Raw genomic sequence first — 22,944 nt, 5'->3', positions numbered from 1 at the left:
TATAATTAGGTGTATCAGTCTGTAGCTGCGAACTGCCTGGCTGGTAGATGTGCTCATGCTGCATGAGTGTGTCAACCAGCTAGGCAGTTTGCAACTACTCGAGGGAGGGTTTGAGGGAGGGGGGCAAAATGGAATCCCCGGGGCTGGAATCACTTGTGTGCCTGGGTCTGCATGTGCCTGGGTCTGTTCTGCTTCCCGCCAGCCAATTCACTCCCCCCCAGCTTCTCCTCCCGATCTCCCCCGTTCAGCCCTGGTTCCGGGGGCTGGTTCCCCCCCACACCCTACCAATCTTCCCCGGCCAGCCCTGCTCCCCCCAATGATCCCTGACCAGCCCCACTGCTTCTGACCCCCTCCCAGCCAACTGGTTCTCCCCCACTTCTCCTCTCAATCTCCCGTAGCCAACCCCGCTGCCCCCATCCTGCCCTGCTTCCGGTGGCTGATTCTCCCATTCTCCTCTTCCTGATCTCCCCCGGCCAGTCCCTCCCCCCCTGCTTTCGCTGGCCGTCCGTTCACCCCCCGATCTCCACCAGACAGCCCCACTGCCCCCAACCCTGCTTCCCGGTGGCCGGTTCTCCTTCCCCCCACCCTAGCCCAACCCACTCCCCTCCCGGCAGCCACGCTGAGGTCCGTTTTTTTTCTCCCGTGGCCCGGTACCGGGCTGCAACCCATAGTTTGGGAAATGCTGCCCTGGAAGATTGACAGCGTCAGCTTCAATCTTCTCTGTAGTGGAGACATACCCTAATGCAGTGTTTCTCAGCCAGTAGAATGAGTACCCTCAGGGGTACTTGAGAGATGTCTGGGGGTTACGTCAACACAACTGACATTTGGAGAAAACTGAATTTTTCTTTTAAGTTTTACAGTTTTTTATTATGTTTATACTTTTTACACCCAAAAATTTCATCGCCAGCCTGGCTACAAATAAGTTGTTTAAACAAATGTGTTGCAATGGTAGAAAACAAACTGTGTTTCTGAAAACTATAGGTACTGGGGGTACTTACAATTTTGTTGTTGTTCTTGTTATTGAAAAAGGGGAACTTTATTAAAAGAAAAAAAAATGTTGAGAAACACTGCCCTAAAATAGTGATAGAAATGTAGCCGTGTTAGTCTGGTGTAGCTGAAGCAAAATACAGGACTATGTAGCACTTTTAAAGACTAACAAGATGGTTTATTAGATGATGAGCTTTCGTGGGCCAGACCCACTTCCTCAGATCAAAGTGGGTCTGGCCCATGGAAGCTCATCATCTAATAAACCATCTTGTTAGTCTGTAAAGTGCTACATAGTCTTGTATCTTGCCCTAAAATAGTAATAGAAAAGACACTGCCCTAAAAGACACTTTTTCTAAAGGATGTAAATATAAGACTGCAATGGCGCCATCTACTGGGTACAACTATAAAAAATAAACCCATAAGAACATGAATATTTAGATTATAATATCCCAGTGGATCAAAGGCAAACAGTGCGGTCTATTGTTTGATATTATACATTTATATTATTTATTCCTCATTAAAACATAAATAAAAATGAATGCAGTTCAGACAATTTCATGTGCCAAAGGTAGCTTGCATTTTAAAGGAGTAGATGAAATAATCCGTATGAACTCATCCTAGGTGTTATAGAAATATTATTAATCAACATGTAGCTGTATAATATGTCCAGACAATTGACTGCCTATTTTTGTGGTTAGTTGTTAAGAATGTTCAAGAAACCCAATAGTCAAACGCACTCAAATGTACTGTCTCAAGACAAAGTACAACACAAAAAGGATTTGCAAATACCTTCTTTATAGGAAGCAATTCTTATCTGACAACCTGTATCCTTCAGCCGTGGTGTCCAACCTGTTCTGAAGATAGGGTATGTCTACACTACCCTCCTAGTTCGAACTAGGAGGGTAATGTATGCATACCGCACTTGCTAATGAAGCCCGGGATTTGAATTTCCCGGGCTTCATTAGCATAAGTGGGGAGCCGCCATTTTTAAATCCCCGCTGCTTCGAACCCCGTGCAGCGCGGCTACACGGGGCTCGAACTAGGTAGTTCGGACTAGGGTGCCTATTCCGAACTACCGGTACACCTCGTTTCACGAGGAGTAACGGTAGTTCGGAATAGGAACCTAGTCCGAACTACCTAGTTCGAGCCCCGTGTAGCCGCGCTGCACGGGGTTCGAAGCAGCGGGGATTTAAAAATGGTGGCTCCCCGCTTATGCTAATGAAGCCCGGGAAATTCAAATCCCGGGCTTCATTAGCAAGTGCGGTATGCATACATTACCCCGCTAGTTCGAACTAGTGGGGTAGTGTAGACATACCCATAGTGAACTATAGTGGCTAGTGCTAACGAGTACATCTACACAGCAGTGTTATTTTGGAATAACTAATGTTATTCCAGAATAACATAGTCTGTATCTATTTGATCTGAGGAAGTGGGTCTGGCCCACGAAAGCTCATCATCTAATAAACCATCTTGTTAGTCTTTAAAGTGCTACATTGTCCTGCATTTTGCTTCATAGTCCGTATCGACACTACAAGCAGCTATTTTGACATAATGTCAAAATAATGTTGAGATGGAGGACTTCTTACTCTGACTCCTGTAATTTTTATTTTATGAGGAGTAAGGGAAGTAAGAGGAAGAGTGCTCTACCTCAGATTTCCTTCTGTGCAAACAGCGCCAAATGCCAAAATAAGCTATTTCAACTTAAGCTATGCATTTCACGTAGCTCAAGTTGTGTAGCTTATTTTGGCTGTAGCCCTGCTGGGTAGTGAACTAGCTCACAGGGAACTAGCCACCTCAACTGGCCAAATAGCCACATTGTTCAAACCAATTAGCTACACTTAACTGGCCAAATAGCCACATTGTTCAAACCAATTAGCTACACTTAACTGGCCAAATAGCCACATTGTTCAAACCAATTAGCTACACTTAACTGGCCAAATAGCCACATGTGTCCAGTAGCTAGCAGCTTGAGAGCTTTGGGGAAAGAGGGTATGTCTACACTACAGCGCTAATTCAAACTAACTTAGTTTGAATTAGTTAATTCGAACTAAGCTAATTCGAATTAGCGCATCTAGACTTAAAAACTAGTTCGAATTAGCGTTTTGCTAATTCAAACTAAGGCATCCACACTGATTGGACGCTGGGGCGCATTTAAGGGCAGCTGAAACCGGTTCTGGCAGGGCATCAGGTCAGTAGTTGCTTTGTGTGGCTGCTGTCTGAGGCCATCTGAGGCTCGTGCTTAAAGGGACCCCCCTGGACAGCCGGTTCTCAGCTTTTCCGCTTGCTTGCCTACCTCGCCGAGGGACAGCAAAACGTTTTTCTCTGTGCCTGTCTGTGTCGGTGCTTCTCTCTGGGGCCACCGCCGCAGTTGGCAACATGGAGCCAGAGCTCGCCCTGGGTTTTCTGGTGCAGTTTTTGGACTTGCTGCTGCAAGCCTGCCAGCAATGGCTGGAGGCTGCCTGGCACCACCTGGTGCACGTCAGCCCCCTGCCTCTCCACCTGGCCTCCCTGGGGTCTGTGGAGGATCCGCAGCAGTGCCCGGACACCAGCGTGCCCTGCCGCATCTGGCGTCTGCACACCAGCAGCGACTGGTGGGACTGCATCGTCCTGGAGCGCTGGGGAGACAGACAGTGGACCCAGAACTTCAGGATGAGGAGGGACACCCTCCTGGAGCTCTGCGAGTGGCTCACCCCTGCTCTGCACAGAAGGGACACTCGCATGAGGCCCGCCATCCCCTCCCAGAAGCGTGTGGCCATCGTCCTCTGGAAGCTCTCCACGCCGGACAGCTACTGATCCATCGGGAACCAGTTCGGCATCGGGAGATCCACTGTTGGAGCACTGCTCATGCAGGTATGGCACTCACCAGCCACTGGGCCGGAGGGGATGGGGGCTGCAAGGAGGGGATGGGCCACCCCAGGGAAAATGGGGGAGGGAGGGAAGGAGGTGAAAGTGCCCTGCACCGGAGGGGTCGGTCTGTCCCGGCTGTACTACATGCCGCCTGTGGGGGTTGCTTCCGGGAGTGGGGTGCGGGGCAGTGCCAGGGCAAGAACACTCCCAGCCACCCGGGCGCCCCAATGATTCGCGGTTTCCTGTGTCCCTCTGCAGGTGGTCAAGGCCATCAACCGGGTGCTGCTCTGCAGAGTGGTCTGCCTCGCCGACCCGGACGCTGTCATCCAGGGGTTCGGCGCCCTCGGCTTCCCCAAATGCGGGGGGGCCATCGATGGGACACACATCCCCATCCGTGCCCCGGAACACCAGGCCTCCCAGTACATCAACCAAAAGGGGTACTTCTCCATACTCCTGCAGGCCGTGTGTGACCACCGGGGACTGTTCACAGACATTAATGTGGGCTGGTCCGGCAAGGCACACGACGCACGGGTGTACCGCAACTCCTCCGTGTGCCAGCGGCTGCAGGCCGGGACCTTCTTTCCCGACCACCACGTCAGGGTCGGGGACGTGGACATGCCCGTGTGCCTGGTGGGGGATGCGGCCTACCCCCTACAGCCCTAGCTCATGAAGCCGTACACGGGGCACCTCAACCCCTCCCGCCAGGCTCACCAGGGCCCGCATCGTGGTGGAGGGGGCCTTTGGACAATTGAAAGCCAGATTTAGGTGCCTCCCCGTCTCGACCTCGCCAAGCACAATATCCCTCCCGTGGTGGCAGCATGTTGTGTGCTGCAAAATTTGTGCGAGAGAAAGGGGGAGGCTTTCCTGCCAGCTTGGATGGCTGAGGCTGACCACATGGCTGGCCACTACGCTCAGCCCCGCACCGCCACCATCCGGGAAACCCAGCAGGGGGCTGTCCGGATCCGGGAAGCCCTGCGGCATAGCTTCCAGGTGGAGGAGGAGGACTGAAGTCTCCCTGCATGCCCCACTGGGGCCTTCTTCCACCCTCTCCTCCTTCCCCTCCCTAACCCCCCTTCCTAATGTCAAATAAAGACATCTGTTTTAACAACCAAAATCTCGTTTTATTTTACATAACTGGGATGGGGGGAGGGAGGAGTGAGGGTGGGAGAAGGGAGGGAAAACCAGGGAGGAGGGAGCTGGAAAGGGGGAGGAAGGGAAGGGAAAGCTCAGGGTTGGAGGTCGGGCTGGCTCTCCCGTCTTGCAGCACTGCGGGTGCGGGGGCGTCAGGGGGGAGTGGGTGTGGAGGGTGGGGCAGGAGGGACAGGGGGTGCGGAGGAAGCGGGAGGGGGAGCAGGAGTGGGAGGAGGAATGAAAGCTGGGACGGCTGCAGGGGTCGGTGCAGGAGGAGGCAGGAACCTGTCCACCAGGGTCTGGAGGTGGCCTCTGAGGGCACAGCCCTGCTTCTCCAGCGCCTCCAAACTCTGCTGCCGCAGCCGCCGGTCCTCCCGGACCCAGTGGTCCTGGGTGCGGAGCTGGTGATCCAGGAACCGCAGGCGCCACCGCTGGTACTCCTCCTGGTTCCTGGCACGCCTGCTGGCCTGGGTGCGGGTGACTGTTGCAGGGGGGGGTGCGCCCTGCAGTCCCAGGTGCTGCAGCTGTGGTGAAACAAGAGCAGCGGTCAATTCTCCCTGGGGACAAGATGGGTGAATCCCAGCCCCCCTCTGCAAGGCCAGGGCCCCTGCATGACACCCAGCTGCTGCTCCATGGCGGGCAAGGCCCAGTAGCATGGTCCCTGGGCTCTCTCTCCTCCCACCCCACCATACACATAAGGGGAGCATGATGGTTCTCACATGTGGAGGCCTCCCCGGCCTCGGACGACACAGGCGATGTGCTCTGTGGGGTGCCTCGTGGGTCCTGGATCCTGGGCAGGCTCCCTGCAGGCTCCTGGCTCTTGGTGTCCTCCTGCTCCTGCTCCTCCTCCTCCGTATCCGGGACGGGTCCCTCTGCCCCGGGGTCTATCACCACCCGGGGGGCATGGACGGCGTGAGCCCCCAGGATGCAGTCCAGGGCCTGAAAATGGGGGCAGGCCTCCAGGTCGGCCCCTGGCAGGCATGCCCTGGAGTAGGACTGCTGCAGGTCCTTGATTTTACAGCGGACCTGCTCCCGGGTCCGCAGGTGTCCTCTGGTGGCCAGGCTGTCAGCCATGTGGCTGTAGACGGCCACGTTCCTGTGGCTAGTGCAGAGATCATGGACATTGGAGACCTCCCCCCAAACCTCGATGAGGTCCACGATCTCCACACTTGACCAGACGGGCGCCCGCTTCTTGCGGTCCCGGGCAGGCTCCCGGGAAGAGGGGGAGGGCTGGGTGGCATCGGGTGGCTCGCTCATGGTGTGCCAGGTGCAGGGTCTTCTGGCTGCGTGTTGGCAGGCTTGCAACTGGCACAAACACTGTAGCCAGACCGTGGCCCTTTAAGGGCTCCGGGGCCGGGAGGGGGGCATACGAGTTTCCCTGGTGGTGCCCAGAGTGGCCACCAGGGCAAGCTGGGAAGGGCTAGCCTCCAGCTAGTTCGAATTAAGTGGCTACACAGCCCTTAATTCGAACTACTTAATTCGAACTAGGCGTTAGTCCTCGTGGTATGAGGTTTACCTAGTTCGAATTAAGCGCTCCGCTAGTTCGAATTAAGTTCGAACTAGCGGTTTGCATGTGTAGCGCCTATCAAAGTTAATTCGAACTAACGCCTGTTAGTTCGAATTAACTTTGTAGTGTAGACATACCCAGCGCTCTTTTCTGTGTGTTAATCCTGATGGGGCCTCTAGGGCTACATCTGCACTGAACTGTAGTTCGAAATAAGGATGCAACTTGAGCTACATAAATTGTGAATCTTATTTCAATCTTATTTCAAAAAAGCTTATTTCATAATTTGGCCTGTCTACACAGCACTAAATTTAGAAATAACCTGCTATTCCGAAACATTCCTCACTCCTTGTGGAATGTTTATTGGGATGTTGGAATAGCGAGCCTGAAATAACGGGCTTGGTATTAAGACGCGAGATAGCTATCCCGACGTAGCGTTGCAGTGTAGATGTAGCCTAGCCGTTCTCATTATATAAATTAATAGTAATAAAATGGTGTCACTCCACTTGTAAACTTGGCAGTACCCTGACTGTTGGTGGATATTAGCCTTTCATTTCTCAGTTTAAACTGAGAAATATGCAAAAGATTTAAAAAAACCAAAGAATGTAATTGGCACTTGAAAGCCCTCTCTTTGTTTCTGCCTGGAAACATCCTGATACTTTGCCCCTTGGCAACAGAGAAAACAAAGTCTGGCTTCAAGTAGACAAGGTGCTTGTGAGAACTATCAAAAGGGCAACAAGTCACATAGGGGAAGCCTCACCTGTGTGTTCTAATGTGCAAGTGGGAAGGAAAGGCCGGGCTGGGAGGGGACAGCAGGAGGTTTAAAAGGTACGTGGCATAGTAAGGCGGCCTGGGCTGACAGAGGAGGGTGGGTTGTGGGTCTCTGCCGCCCGCCCCCCCGGCTTGAAGCGGATTCTATCGTAGACAGTTGGCTCCCTGGCTCTCGCTACCCACTATACTTGAGTGTCCCCGCGGCCTTGCTGCGTGTCCCTGCTAGGAATCACTCGGGGGCGTGGGGAGAGATGGGGTTGCCGGCTGAGAGGGAATCAGGAGAAACCCCTTTTCCCTTGGGGGCCCTTGCATCGGCCCATCGCACCCGCCTAATCTGGTGTGCAGGCCTCGAGACCCCCCCTCCCAGCAACCCATGAATCCTCCCGTGGCCCCTGGAGCCCTCCACCTGCCCTGGCTCCGGGCTGCTGCTCCGCAGGCCCGGCCGGGGTAGAGCTCCCCTGCCCAAGCTGCTGGCGGGCGGGGAGGGTTAATAAGAGTCCGGGCGCGCGCTGCCTGCGCCCGAGGCAGAGCAGCCTCCACCCACCCATCGCCGCCCCCTCCTCGCTGGAGCCGGGCGCGTCGTGCCCCGCTCCCCAGCAGCGCGCTACGCGCCGGGAACCCCTCCTGCCTCTCCAGGGCGCGCGCCACGGAGGGCTCCAGGCTCGCTCCGCTTCCCGCCTGGGCAGCGCCTGAAGCCCCCCCGCGCCCGCTTCTGCTCTGACCCGGTGCGGGAGGGGGGGACTTGCTGCTTCCACCTCCCCCCACCCGGGCTCGGAGGGGGCCCAGTGCGCAGCGCCCCGGGAAGCCGGCGGAGGGAGCTTGCGCCCGGCAGCCCGAGCCCCGGCGCCCAGCCCCGGGCTGGGATTTGAAAGCCTCGCTCGCCTCCCTTCTGCCACCGCCGCTGCGGCGCCTCCTCCCCTTCAGCGGCGTCGCTGGGAGAAGGAAGCTGCAGCCGGTGCAGCGCCGGAACCCGGCAGAAGCGGCTCTGGGTGGGATTGTGCGAAGATGCGCTGCGGCCAGCGGAGAGAGGAGAGCCCCGCCGAGCCCCGGCACTGATCGCGGCGGGCAGCGCCACCCCGTCCCCGGCCATGGCCTCCTGAGCGAGCGCGGGACTGGCGGCAGGGGCTCTTGGAGACCAGGAGCTAGATCGAGCGCCGGGCTGGGGCAGCCCCGCGGGGCGCTCGGTGGCGGGGAAGGGGATTAGCGCCCGAGGAGTCGGTGCCCGGCGCAAGTCTCCCTACAGCGAGTGTCCAGGCGCCTGCCCAGGGCGCGGCCGCAGGGAGAGGGGCGAGGGCTGCCCGGTGTCCGAGCGCACGCAGCGGGAGAGGCGCCAGGGCCCGGCGGAGAGGGGGCCCGTCTGCGGAGGGTGCCGGGCATGCCTCGCCGCCGGAGCGCCTGCCCGGTTGCGAGTTCCCCGCTGCTGACGCCGGCGGCTCCCCATGGCGGCTGCCCCAGCCGCTCGGGGCCGCTGCTGGCCGCAGCCTGACTGAATGCTGGGTCTCGGGCCGGGGGGCCGCGATCGCCTTGCGGCGGCGGAGGGGCGCGCCCATGGCGCGGGGGCGCCGGGCGCGCCGGGCACCGCTGCTGCGCCCCCGGCTGCACGGGCTGCGGCAGATGTGCTGGCGGCGGGCGGCGCTGCAGCGGCGAGCGCTCTGGGTGCTGGCCTTCTGCACCTCGCTGGGCTTGCTCCTCTCCTGGTCCTCCAGTCGGCTGCTGCACTGGCTCGCGTTCCCCTCGCACACCCAGGTGCGCACCGAGTGGAGCCGCCAGCTGCCCTTCCCCGCCGTCACCTTGTGCAACAACAACCCGCTGCGCTTCCCCCGCCTCTCCAAGGGAGACCTCTACTACGCCGGCCACTGGCTGGGGCTGCTGCTGCCCAACCGCACAGCCCGCCCGCTGCTCACCGACCTGCTCCGCGGCGACCAGGCGCGCCTGCAGTGGTTTGCCAAGCTCGCGGACTTCCGCCTCTTCCTGCCGCCCCGCAACTACGAGGGCATCAGCGCCGACTTCATGGACCGCCTGGGCCACCAGCTGGAGGACATGCTTCTCTCCTGCAAGTACCGCGGCGAACTGTGCGGGCCCCACAATTTCTCCGCGGTGAGTGGGCCCAGGACAGCCAGCCGCGGGGCTCTCCTCCGTCAGAGCTTGAGCTCGGTGACCCCCTCACCCAGGCTCGCATCTCTAATCCCCCCTCCCCACCCCGCACTCCCACTCCAAATCAGGACCTTGCTATGCTCTTCCCCACCTTTCCTGTCTCCAAGTCAGCTCAGCTCTCCTCAGTAGGTGTTCCCCTCCTTAGGGACTAGCCCCCAGGAACTTCCCAGCCCAGCTTGGTCAGGATCCAGGCCTTTTTTGCCCCCTGCTTCCCATGAGTCTGGCCCACCCTGACATTCCAGGGTGGTAGGTGCCACCAATGTACTAGGTGGGGGTTGTGGAGGGAAGCAGAAGTTACAATCAGGGCCCCACTTTAGCACTTTATTCCCCATGGCCAAAGCAGGTTAGGATTTAACTTCCCCTCCCCAAGTCACAGGGCTGTGACCTGGCTCTTTTCCAGGGAATGTCAGCATGCTAGCTTGGAACAGGTTGTCTCTTGAAAACTAACATGTTCTGAGACATAGCAGTAAAACAGGTGCAGACTCTGCTAGATTGCTTTGGACATTCAAGTATGTGGCATGGTCGTTTTATTCAGTTTTTCTTTTGAGGAAGGGGGAGATGGGGGCTAAAATCCCATAATTCAATCTGGGAGGTCGCCATGGGATTTTGCCGATGTGAATTGGGACATGCTGGCTGCCAGCTTTGTTTTGAAAAACGATTGTGTTGGTGATCAGAACTGAAACACATCAATATTCAGCCCCCTCTGGGTTTTTGCTGCAACTTTGACAAGTGATCTGGGGCTGGAGTAGCCAAGGAACTATCTCTGGGACACAGGTGAAAGAACAACTTGTATAGTAGGGTGCTGAGTGTGACTGGACCAAACTGTAAACAGTATATAATGGAAACTACTTCCAGCCCCCACCCCCAATCTCTAGTTGTAGCACCAACAGAGGAGCTTATGGGTGTGGTTTTTGACACAGAGGAAGCAGCCGTGTGAATGACATTGGCTCAGAAAGCTCTGGGCAGAATTCTATTGTGTGCGGGGTGGTGCGGTGGATGGACATATGCACAGTGGGTGGCCAGCATGCAGTGCAAGGCACCTGGGCTTAGTTTCTAGTTCAGCCCAGGAAGGGTCAAATGGGAGAGTGTTGTCCTTGTTAGCACAGGTCAAACTGAAAGGCAAACAAGCTTGGCTTTACAGTGGCATATTGGACATCTAAAAACCCACGCACAAGGTCATATTAAAAAATCATTCCTCCCTCCCACTTCTAGGCTGCAGTTCCGTCTACCCAAGTCCTGCCAGCTTCTTAACCGTGTTTCTGAATTTGGCAATAATGGCAAATCATTAATCATGCTAACAACACTGAGAAGATCAGAGTTAGAAACCCTCCCCTCTTCAGCCCTTAGTTCTGTAACCATCCTGTCCCCATGGAATCCCTGATAGAACTCCTCTCTTATGGGCTGCCTAGCCGATTTGCTGTGTGCGCTCCTGTCTCCCCAAGATTGGCTGTAGAACTTCATCCAGGAGAGCCCCAGCTGGCAGCAAATAAAAGAGTATTGCCTCCCAATAGAACAAGTCTGTCTCTTGGGAGGCTTCTGCTTTAAAAACTGTCACCCCCACTCCTCCCAGGCTGGCACTGCCCACAAATGCTTCCTCCTTAGAGAAGCCAGGGCTTCCAGCATACCCTAAGTTTCCAGAGTTCTCCAGCCCCAACAGGGAAGAAAAATCTCCCCAGGTCAGCTTGTGTCCACAGAGCCTGCTTGCATGTGAATAGAGAGACTGTTGCTCATGCTATTAGGTATATATTTTTGTTAGACTCTAAGGTGCCACAGATCTACTCATTTTTTAAAAAGTTGCAAACGAATACAGCTGCCCTGAGGCTTCTTAGCAGCTGTGAGTTGTGCGAAGTCAAACTGCAGCTTACCTCCTTGTTGAGCCAGGCAATCCAAGTTAAAAGCATCGCTGCACTTGAGTCCAGGGGTTTTGTGTGTGGACAGGAGTCAAGTGAAGCTGCAGGTCTAGTTCTGCTTTCCTTGTTCTCAATGAACAGGACATTACTGCGCAAGTCATCCCTTGGCATTCTCTGGGATTTTAAGTGCAACTCCATGGCAGCAATGCACCTTCATAAATGGCAGCTATCACTTGACTTCTTTGAATGCCCCTCTCCTCCTCCATTGACTGCAGGCTAATATATGGGCTGGAATTTTCTGCTTTTCCAATCTCGATAGAGCTACCAAGGAGAAAAGGATGCAGGTTGCGATTTAAATGCCACGTGCGCTGAGAGTCTTTAGGGAGATTGAGCTGTGACCTTGCAGTGCTGTTGCACACAGGAAGTGCATTCAGTTCCCTAGCCTGTATACCTAGTTTGAGATGGATACCTAAAATCAAGAGAAACAATATTCTGAAACTTGTCACTTGAGGCTGGCTGGCTGCTAAACTGTAAAGAGATGGGGGAAAGGGGTGGAGGGGAGGAGAGACGAGACGACGCCCCTGTGGGTCTGTTTTGCTCAGCCTAGGTGCTGTTGAGCTAGCATGTGTTACTGTATCTATGGGCAGAAGTGGCAGAGTTTCATCTTACTAACAAAGCTGCCTGTGCTAACAAGAAGAGGTCTGGTCTTTGCTGGCAGTTGTTTAGGAGTAGATACACAAAACCCTATAGGACAGCAGAGGAAAACTCATGAATAAGAAGCAGGGAGTGAAGGGGAAATTCAACCTGCATTTTGAAAACAGCCACCCTCCCGTCGATAGCGTACATATTTTGCTCCATTTATGAGTGCAGTAATGACTGCCGGTTTTAATTAATTCTTATTAAAATCTTAGAGAGCAAGGAAGAGGTTATTTGTAGGCACTTTTATCCTGAGAAACACGAAGCCTCAAGCACTGTTTCTGCTTGATATTAGGGAAGGATTCCATGGACAGCAAATGTAGACTTCTGTTTGATGCTACAGCCAACCATCCAGGTACCAATGACTGTAGCAGCTGTTTCTTACAGTCTTCTTCAGACTAATGAATATGTTTTTTCCCCATCCTTCTTGTTTATGGTGGCAAGACAGATCAGAATCCAGATCTTGAGGGTAGGAGCAGAGGAATGAGTTGTGCATCATCAGTGTTGCAGCTGGGCAGGCTAGTCAAGCGAGAACATTGCATTCTGAGCTGACCTGAAGGTTGAATATGAGGCCATGTCTACACTAGGAAATTATTTTTTAGAATTTACTAAATTCTACTTCTGGGCACCTGATTTTACAAATTTGAAATTCTGTGTTTTCACTACGGGGAAGAATCAAACGTACTCCGAGGCAGGCTCCGTTAATGTGAATGCCCTACCCTGGACTCAGAGCCCCAGAAAGCACTTTGGGGAGCTTCGGGAGGCCTCCCAGAGGCCAATAAATTCAAATTAGTGGCACCGGAATGTCCATGCTAACATTATTTTGGACTTACAAGTTTGGAATTCGCATTAATCCTTGTGAAAAGCAGGACTACAGAGTTTGAATTCCGTGGTCCTTTGTTTTGGAATAACGGACTTGGTAGTGTTGGATGTATTGCTTGATGAGGCTAATTTCTGACTAAGCTCCTAGTGTAGACCACGCCTGAATTCATGCCTCTATCATTTGAGAAGTTCTGGGGGTTCCAGGTTCTATTCTCAGACACTCTACGCAGCTTGCATTGACTCCAGTGTGAGCTAGGGGTGGGGATGGGATGGGATGGGAAGGCAGAACTTGTTCTCATGTTCAAAACGGAAGTGCTTTGAGCTGAGTTTGTGTGTCATGCAAAGCTTCTGCTTTTTCTGCAGATAATGTAATAGACGAACAAAGAACCAAAAGAGTGTTGCTGGAGCTATGCACAGATATGTAAAATAAAGCAGGTAAAGTAGCTGAATGTATTGAATGTATACCCGTTAACATGGTATTTTGCAATTCAGATAGCTACTTGGATGCTTAAAGAAAAATGTAAGTGCTCTTGTTTACCATTTTCCAAAATGCAAGAGGGAGGAGATAGTATATATAGGAGAAATTATAGACAGCAAATTCAAAATAGATACAGGGTTGAGTGTTTTAAGTTCTGTTTTTTTTTTTTTTTTGGCACTGCACAACTGATTTGTGGAACTCTCTGTGGCAGGATGTACAGGGAACTAATGTGGCTAGTTAAAATATCGCTACATATTTATGTGAAAAGCAAATGTACGTATCGTTTTTGAATGGCTGTTAATGAAAGGCAAAATCTGACTTGGCTTTCGTAGTTATGGTATCAAGAACAAAAATGGCAATGGGTTATATTCTGCAAATGGTTCTGCTCAAAGCCATAAGGAGTTCAGCTGACTTCTATGCAGCTGTGCCTGGGAGTTTCCATTTGCAGAACCTGGTCTTAGAAGCTTTTGAGTCTCGTTCTTTTAGGCCCTTATTCCAGACAGCATTATGATTGAGAACAGTAGCAGTATTCAGGATAGGGTTTAAACACATGTACTGAATTCTGTCCTGAGCTGGAACTTTAGAACATGAGTAGCGCACCAGTGGAGTCATGCAGGAAGTAATACTATGGCAAGGCTGGATTGAAGTATTATAGATAAGCTTGAAAGTGATAAATGTTTGTTGGGAAATATCAATTTCATCGCACACACACAAGCTGAGGAAAGCACATTTCCATTGACGGTAACAGAAATTTACAGAGTAGCAAAGGAAGAAAAATGCTACTTGAGAATGTAATGTTTGATTTCAGGATATGTAGTTTGATCTGTGTGTTGAACAGTTATAAAACTTCAATTTTTTGAATCTTAACATCTCCTGTCATTAAATAATTGTGGCCCCTTCATAATTTCCAGCAATGGGTCTGTATAAATTAATAAAAACAGAAAGTAAAAAAACATAAAAAGCATAAAATGTATGGCAATGACCGCGCCCCTCTTCCCCCTTCTGCTGTAGCATGTGAAAGTAGCTCACCTGCTAGTGTGATCTGGATATGTCTCACATAATCATTTCCCTTCCCTTGACCACTGATTCACCTGAGTCCCTTCTGGTCTTTGCCGTTGGCCGGCATAGTCCTGTCTGCTGTGGTCTGTAATACTGTGGGCTCATTTCTGTTCTTGGATTCAGTGTGCGAGTGCTGGTGGCCTGTGATGTACTGGGGAGTCAGACTAGATGCTCTGGTGGGCCCTTCTTGCCTATAAGTCTATGTCTGTGACTCTGTACTGCAATAAACTATTAAACAATCACTTTGTAAGCACCTAAAGGATAAAAGGGTGATAAGGAATAGCCAGCATGGATTTGTCAAGAACGAATCATGCCAAACCCTTCGGCTGTGTCTACACTGGGCCACTTATTCCGGAAAATCAGCCGCTTTTCCGGAATAAGCTGCGAGCTGTCTACACCGGCCCTTGAATTTCCGGAAAAGCAACGATGCTCTACTGTACAAAATCAGCCGCTATTCCGGAAAAACTATTCTGCTCCCGCTCGGGCATAAGTCCTTATTCCGGAACACTGTTCTGGAAAAGGGCCAGTGTAGACAGCCCAGTAGTCTTTTCTGGAAAAAAGCCCCGATCGCGAAAATGGCGATCGGGGCTCTTTTCCGGAAAAGCGCGTCTACATTGGCCACAGACACTTTTCCGGAAAAAGGGCTTTTCCGGAAAAGCAGCCTGCCAATGTAGACGCTCCTTTTCCAGAAAAACTGAAAATGGAATAGTATTCCGTTTTAAGCATTTCCGGAAATTCATGTCAGTGTAGACACAGCCTTCTAGTTTCCTTCTTTGACGGGGTTACTGGCTCAGTGGACGGATGAGATCAATCTTGATTTTTTTATTAAGGCTTTGGAAACAGTCCCAGATGACATTCTTATAAGCAAACTAGGGAAATGTAGTCTAGATTACTATAAGGTGGGCAAACTCAAAGGCTGTGTCTAGACTGGCCAGTTTTTCTGGAAAATCAGCCACTTTTCCGGAAAAACTTGCCAGCTGTCTACACTGGCCACTTGAATTTCTGCAAGTATACCGACTTCCTACTGTCTGAAATCAGTGCTTCTTGCGGAAATACTATGCTGCTCCCGTTCGGGCAAAAGTCCTTTTTGTGCAAAACTTTTGCGCAAAAGGGCCAGTGTAGACAGCTCAGAATTGTTTTGTGCATAAAATCCCCGATCGCGAAAATGGCAATCGGAGCTTTTTTGTGGAAAAGCGCATCTAGATTGGCACGGACGCTTTTCTGCAAAAAGTGCTTTTGCGGAAAAGCATCCGGGCCAATCTAGACTCTCTTTTCCGCAAATGCTTTTAACGGAAAATTTTTCCGTTAAAAGCATTTGCGGAAAATCATGCCAGTCTAGACGTAGCCAAAGAGTAGTTGTCAATGGTTTATGTCAGACTTAGAAGTTGGATCTAGAGGGATGTGACAGAATTATTAAATTAAATGATTACATAATTACAGGCAGTCCCCGGGTTACGTACAAGATAGGGACTGTAGGTTTGTTCTTAAGTTGAATCTGTATGTAAGTCGGAACTGGCGTCCAGATTCAGCCGCTGCTGAAACTGACCGCCAGTTCTGACTTACATACAGAATCAACTTAAGAACCCCAGGTGTCCCCAAGTCAGCTGCTGCTGAAACTGATCAGCAGCTGATTCCAGGAAGCCCGGGGCAGAGCAACTCTGCCTCTGGCTTCCTGTAGTCAGCGCTGGTCAGTTTCAGCAGAAGCTGACTTGGGGACGCCTGGGGCAGAGCAGCTGGGGTGCTGCTGGGTTGCTCCAGTAGCGCCGCTCCTCGGTGCTACTGGACCAACCCAGCAGCACCCCATCTGCTCTGCCCCAGGCGTCCTGATTCAGCCGCTGCTGAAACTGACCAGCAGCGGCTGAATCAGGACCTGGGGCAGAGCAGCTGGGGTGCTGCTGGGTTGGTCCAGTAGTGCCCAGAGCGGCGCTGCAGGACCAATCGGCAGCGCCCCAGCTACTCTGCCCCAGGGTCCAAAACAAAAGCCTGGTCTGCTGGGGGGGGGGCACAATAGCTGCGCCCCGCCCCCCAGCAGACCAGGGACACGGGGAGCAGAGCCGCAGCGGCAGCGGGGTGCCGCGCCTCTGAGGCTTTGCTCTGGCAAAGCCTCAGAGGCGCGGACCCCGCCGCGGCTGCCGCTTCAGTCCCGGTGCCTGTGGTCTGCTGGGGACGGTCCCGAGCAGACCACAGGCACCCGGACTGAAGCGGCAGCAGCGGCAGTTCCCGCGCTTCTGAGGCTTTGCTCTGGCAAAGCCTCAGAAGCGCGGGAACCCGCCCGGTGCCCCTGGTCTGCTGGAGACGGTCTCCAGCAGACCAGGGGCACCGGAGCAGCTTATGAACGGGGCTTTCTCGCCCCGACCTCCGGGGCAAGAAAGCCCCGTTCGTAAGTGCGGATCCGACGTAAGTCGGATCCGTGTAAGTCGGGGACTGCCTGTATTAAATTATCACATCCAGAATTATTAAATATTCTCATTAATGACTTAAATAATGTAATAGAAAGTATGCTTACAAAAACAGTGAATGACACCAAAGCAGGAGGGATTGCAAGCATTTTGGAGAACAGGATTACAATTCAAAATGACCCTGTCAAATTGAAGAATTGATCTGAGAGCAACAAGAAGAAATGAATTAAAGACAAGCACGAGTGTGGATAGGAAGAAAAAATCAAAGGCACGGTGTCAAAATGAGGACTAACTAGCTAGGTGGTGTACCGCTGAAAAGGATTTGGGGGTTACAGTGGATGACAAATTAAATATGAATCAAGAGTTGCACAAAAGACTAATATCATCTTGAAATTTATTAAAAGAAATGTTGAATGTAGGAGACAGCGGACATGATCCTGCACTACTTGGTATTGCCGGGGCATCAGCTGGAGTACTGCATCCAGTTCTGGGTGCTACACTTTAGGAAACCGTACAGAGTCCAGAGGAGAACAACAAAAATGATAAAAGGTTTAGAAAACCTGACCTCTGCAGAAAACTTAAAAAACCTGGGCAATTTTAGTCTGGAAATAAGAAGATTGGGGGGAAAGGGGGGGACATAAGGACCCGATACCAGTCTTCCAATAGGTTAAGGGGCTGTTACAAAGAGGACAGTAAAGGTAGAATAAAGCAATAAGCTTTATCTGCCACAGTGGAGTTTGAGGTGAAATATTAGGTAAAACTTTCTAACTCTAAGGACTGATAAGCTCTGGAACAGGCTTCCAAGGGAAGTTTGGGATCCCTGTTATTAGAGGTGGAATCCCTGCTACTGGGACAATTCCTCTCAGGTTTACTTGGTCCTGCCTCATTCCAGGGATTGGACTAGGAGTCTTCATGAGGTTCCTTCCAACCTTGCCATTTCTAGGAATCTAATCATTTCATTGAACTGCAACAATTTAAATCAATAACCATACACTGAAAATGCTTACGAAGAATCATTGCTATTATCTGTCAAAAGTATAAAAATAAAAAATTAATTTTACCAAGCTTAATTACAGGTGGTCTTCATGTTACTGTGAAGCAAATGGACATATCTGTACCAAGAATCTTGAGCTATTGTTTTTGTTCGGTCAGTTCCATGTACGATATCACTTGATTAGTACCTACAGCTCTCTTTTTGTTTGAAGATTATTTATCATGATTGTCCTGTCCCTTATGCATTGATTTTTATGAGAAAATTATTAATATATACTCTGTGCTGAACTCCAGGAGAACCTAATGACTTCATTTTGATTTAAGATCCCCCCAAATAAAGGCAGTGTTCTTACCTGTGATACTAACTGGAAAATCGTAACTAGCAAGACACACGTTATAGGGGAGAGGTATACAAACTGAATTGAGAAATGGAAGGTTTCATTCTGTTTTGTTTATTACATTTCTGTGAAACAAACCATGTCGAACACTGTGATTTATAGGGCTGCTTCATTCATTGTATAGTTAATAGATATCTGTGTTCTCCATTCATTTTAGAACCATCATCATCTATTCTCTGAATAGAGACATTATGGAATAATAACTGGATAGAGACTTCTGTGTTAATTTGCTGCAGGATATATGATGTGCACATGGTTCATTTGCTAGAAGTACTGTAAAAATCTGCCTTGTTCTTGTATGCCTGTAAAGTTCTTTTTTTCTGGATATGCTCCCCTTGCCAGATACCTGGCTGGCATGCATCAAGCTAAATAGCAGAGACACCAGTGTTGAGTTCATATTCTGTTTAGTTCTGATTGCAGACCTATATATTATGCTTATTGCTGGAGTAAGGGTAGAATTAAAGTGTCTGCAAGAACCTTATTTGTCCCTGGGAATATGTAGCATGACTGTAGCAAACTGTGTCATGTTTTGCCTTCTTGCTGTGCTACAAACATACTGTTTTACCCAATCACTAATCAACAGCCCTCCCTTTTTATAACAAAATTCCAATTTAAAAAATATTTTTAGCGCTCTTGTTTTAAACATAACTCAGAGTCTGGCTTGCTTTCATCATTTGTTTTGGAAGAGTACTGCATTTAATTATTGTGATGAGGGATGGAAGCTTTAAATATATTCCTGATTTGTACAACCAGTATTTCAAAACTACAAAATGGAGCCAGTTGAATTTAGTCTCTCACTTGTTGTTAGAACACCACTGCCAAGGCTTCTGTCTGCTGACCAGGCTGCAAGGACTTTGATGATGAAGACGATGATGTTTTATTACAGTAGTCTCTAAGTATCATGGTTGAAATCAGTGCACCACTGTGCTAGGAGCTGTATAAACATAGCAGGAGAGAGAGTTCATGTCCTGAAGAACTAAAAATCTAATTAGACAAGAATGATGAATGGTTAAGAGGGAAGGAACAGAACATATAAACAGAGCTCTGGTTGACAAATGTCACTCCAATGCTGTCACAATTCAAAAGTTAACTGCATCTTTTACCATTTGGTCACCTCCTTGTGGACAACTCATTGAGGTCTCAGACCTCTAGCCATCACCTCTCTCTAGGCAAGATCTCACAAATCTCTCCCTTCAGACTGGAGCGTGACCTTTACGCTACAGACTCCTGCAACTCTCTGGCTACGTCTAGACTGGCATGATTCTCCACAAATGCTTTTAACGGAAAAGTTTTCTGTTAAAAGCATTTGTGGAAAAGAGCATCTAGATTGGCACGGACGCTTTTCCACAAAAGCTCTTTTTGCGGAAAAGTGTCCGTGCCAATCTAGACGCGCTTTTCCGCAAAAAAGCCCTGATCACCATTTTCGCGATCGGGGCTTTTTTGCGCAAAACAAATCTGAGCTGTCTACACTGGCCCTTTTGCACAAAAGCTTTGAGCAAAAAGGACTTTTGCCCGAACGGGAGCAGTATAGTATTTCCGCAAGAAGCACTGATTTCAGTCAGTAGGAAGTCAGTGTACTTTTGGAAATTCAAGCAGCCAGTGTAGACAGCTGGCAAGTTTTTCCGCAAAAGCACTTGCTTTTGCGGAAAAACTTGCCAGTCTAGACACAGCCACTGTGTTTCTCTCAGAAAGTCTGTCTTTAGTCCTGTTATCTTGGGGGCAATGCTGGGGAGAACCCATGACCAGACAGTCTTCACAAAGCAAAGTTCTGTTTATTCAGAACCAAAGCATCACAGAGAAAACAGATCTTAAAAACAGCAACCAGCTTTCGTGCAAGGTGTCACCTACCTTCCACATCCCTTATAGGATTAAAGTACCTCAGGGCTGGGTCACAGGTCAGAGCAGTTACTTTATCCACTCTCATGTCCTTTATGTTCATAGATTTCTTGAACCAAGTGAAGCCAAACTATACTGTTTCCCCATGGGGTGAAATTTCAAAAGAACTTATCACTTATATTGTTCTCAGTATTGAGCATTTGCATTAATTACTCTCCCCTTGCCTCTGCTATTTTGTAGTTCACACTTGAATGCATCATTAGCAAGCCCTTGAAGATACATATAGCACAGATCACTTCAGTTTCCAAAGCATGTGTCACAAGGGTCATGATATTCATTAGCTTTGGTTTGATTTTTGGGTGGGCGATTTTGCTAGGAGGGGATTGACCAGGAGCACCAAAGAAGGGAGAAGGGAAGGGTAATGGGTGAGAAGAGCGTAGAGGGTAGGAGGATGGAAGCTGTGGAGATTGGGAGGGAGTTGAAGTAATTGGCTTGGGACTGAATGTTCACAGGTTGAGTAAGGTGACCTGTGTCCTCTGAGCTGTGCTATGCCTCCCCACTTTCATCGCTATTGAAGGAACCGAAGAGTTGAAATGATCCCTTTTACATTCTGTTCCTCATCAGTGTGACCGTCTGCCAAAACCACACTCTTTTCCCATCTCTCAGGGAGAGGGGTGAGGGTTTCTTTTAGAACAGGCTAGCTGCTCAGAGGCTGATTGGAATGTAGAATTGCCATTGTGCAGGGAATTCTGGGCTTATGAAACCTGATTTTGTCCCTAATTGGGATGAAAAGTCAATCACAGAATTTTTCATGAAATATTCTGCAAATATTTTGTTTTGACTGTCATTTGACTTGTTAAATATGTAACCCTTCTGCCAGGTAGCACCAGCAGCAGCCAAGGCCAGGTTCAAGATCTAGGGGTTACATTTCATCCATCTCACACAGGACTGGCTCGAGCCTTAGATATCCCAGGCTTCATTTGCAAGTCCCTGGGTGCCGCCATTTTAAAATCCCCCTTAGTCCAAACTCCGTGCCTGCATCTACACACGGCATGGAGTAGGTAGTTCTAATTAAAGATCCTAATTCGAACTACCGTTACTGCTTGTGGAATGAGGAGTAACGGTAGTTCGAATTAGGATCATTAGGATCTTAGCCGCGGGCACGGAGTTTGGACTAAGGGCGGCACCCGGGAACATGCAAATGAAGCCTGGGATATTTAAATCCCGGGCTTCATTTGCAACTCCGCTTGCCCTCATTACCCTACCTTGCTCGAACTAACGAGCTAGTGTAGATGTACCCTTAGTTACAACACACCACATTCCATTCCAACAACTGACCATCCATCAGGCCTGTAGTACTGACTGAACTGGATTTACATAACCACACCCAGGATTCTTCTCCCATTCCAGCATGACATATAAACAGTTGCTTATCTTGCAGGGCTAAATGACTGAGTGAGCATAACCACACCCTTCCCCATTCAGTTGGCTGCATTGGAAGCAGTGGTTCAGACTCTGCTCACATATGTAAAGGATATTACAGGCAGTCCCCGGGTTACGTACAAGATAGGGACTGTAGGTTTGTTCTTAAGTCGAATTTGTATGTAAGTCGGAACTGGTACATATTGTAGGGGAAACTCTAGCCAAACATTTCTCCAGAGCTCAGTTTTATTCTCCCACATCTCACTTCCCTCAGTCCTTTATTCTCAAGCTGAGGTGTCTGCTGAGAAAAGCCGCTCCCTGGTCTGCTTGGGGGGGGGGGGGCGCTAGCTTCGCGTCTCCCTGGTCTGCTGGGGGGAAGCAGCTAGTGCGGGGTTGCCTCACCCTGTCTGTAAGTAGGCATCCGATGTAAGTCGGATCCATGTAACCCGGGGACTGTAGGTTTGTTCTTAAGTTGAATTTGTATGTAAGTCGGAACTGGTACATATTGTAGGGGAAACTCTAGCCAAACATTTCTCCAGAGCTCAGTTTTATTCTCCCACACCTCGCTTCCCTCAGTCCTTTATTCTCAAGTTGAGGTGTCTGCTGAGAAAAGCCACTCTGCGTCTCCCTGGTCTGCTGGGGGGAAGCAGCTAGTGCGGGGTTGCCTCACCCCGTTTGTAAGTAGGGATCCGATGTAAGTCGGATCCATGTAACCCGGGGACTGCCTGTATACATGTTAAAGCACTTCAATTTCACCGAATTAGCATTTTCTGATGGGATGCAATTCTTGTAAAAAAAATTTTTGGCCAACACTAATTTGGTTCTGTTTTGGATACTTAAATTACTTTTCATGCAATATAAAGAGAGACCCTGCCCTGATCTAGGGCAGTATAACGTGACCCTGATAAAACTGCACATACAAATACTATCTGTAAGTTTGGTAGAAAGATTTTGACAAATTGAGGGGAAATTGCATAACAACAAAAACATAAGTATGGTCATACTGTGTTAGACCAAAGGTCCATCTAGCCCAGTATCCTGTCTTCCGACAGTGTCCAATGCCAAATGCCCCAGAGCGGGTGAATAGAACAGGGAATTATCAAGCAATCCCTCTCCCGTCATCCATTCCCAGTCTCTGACAGAGGCTTGCGACACCATTCCTACCCATCCTTGCTGGTGGCCATTGATGGACCTAACCTTCATGAATTTATCTAGTTCTTTCTTGAACCCTGTTAAAGTCCTGGTCTTCACAACCTCCTCTGGCAAGTTGCCTCTATATAAAACCATGGCATGCCTATAACTTGAATATTGAGTACAGATGTGGTCGCCTGATCTAAAAAAAGATATATTGGCATTGGGAAAGATTCAGAAAAGAGCAACAAAAACAGTTCGGGTATGTGTAGACTACATGGCTCCGTCGAAGGAGCCATGTAGATGAGCTTACTAGACATAGGAAAATGAAGCAGCAATTTAAATAATCATCGCTTCATTTACATCAAAATGGCTGCCGTGCTGTGCGGATCAGCTGTTTGGCGACACAGCGGGGCAGTCTGGATGCGCCGCGGTCGACAAGGGAAGCCTTTGTCGACCGCTCCAG

The 22,944-nt window shown here is 50.2% G+C and overlaps 2 protein-coding genes across 3 annotated transcripts in view; one reads left to right on the top strand and one right to left on the bottom strand.

Moving 5' to 3' along the window:
• Window positions 1-4,935: 4,935 nt before the first annotated feature.
• Window positions 4,936-7,923, bottom strand: LOC142820967 (uncharacterized). Its single transcript, XM_075911211.1, has 2 exons — window positions 5,685-7,923; window positions 4,936-5,489 (listed from the first exon to the last, which is right to left on the bottom strand). The coding sequence occupies exons 1-2, from the start codon at window positions 6,220-6,222 to the stop codon at window positions 4,936-4,938; spliced, it is 1,092 nt and encodes a 363-aa protein (XP_075767326.1). The 5' UTR covers window positions 6,223-7,923.
• Window positions 7,924-8,034: 111 nt separating this feature from the next.
• The window catches only part of LOC102453851 (acid-sensing ion channel 2), a 383,449-nt gene continuing 368,539 nt past the window's right edge, over window positions 8,035-22,944 (top strand). For both annotated transcript variants that reach the window (XM_075911312.1, XM_075911313.1), the window contains exon 1: window positions 8,035-9,337. In XM_075911312.1, the coding sequence (XP_075767427.1) occupies window positions 8,789-9,337 (549 nt within the window). In that variant the 5' untranslated portion in view covers window positions 8,035-8,788. The remainder of the gene's footprint in view (window positions 9,338-22,944) is intronic.

This window comes from Pelodiscus sinensis, chromosome 29 (assembly GCF_049634645.1).
Source record: "Pelodiscus sinensis isolate JC-2024 chromosome 29, ASM4963464v1, whole genome shotgun sequence".
NCBI classification, from domain to species: domain Eukaryota; kingdom Metazoa; phylum Chordata; order Testudines; family Trionychidae; genus Pelodiscus; species Pelodiscus sinensis.
This window is presented reverse-complemented; position numbering and strand designations above follow the sequence as displayed.

What these genes read in the sequence shown, in the direction of transcription:
- LOC142820967 (XM_075911211.1), bottom strand. Translation starts at nt 6,222, where the DNA reads ATGAGCGAGCCACCCGATGCCACCCAGCCCTCCCCCTCTTCCCGGGAG. An exon ending in GGCCGGGGAGGCCTCCACAT is followed by an intron (nt 5,490 to 5,684) that starts GTGAGAACCATC and finishes GTTTCACCACAG; the next exon opens with CTGCAGCACCTGGGACTGCA.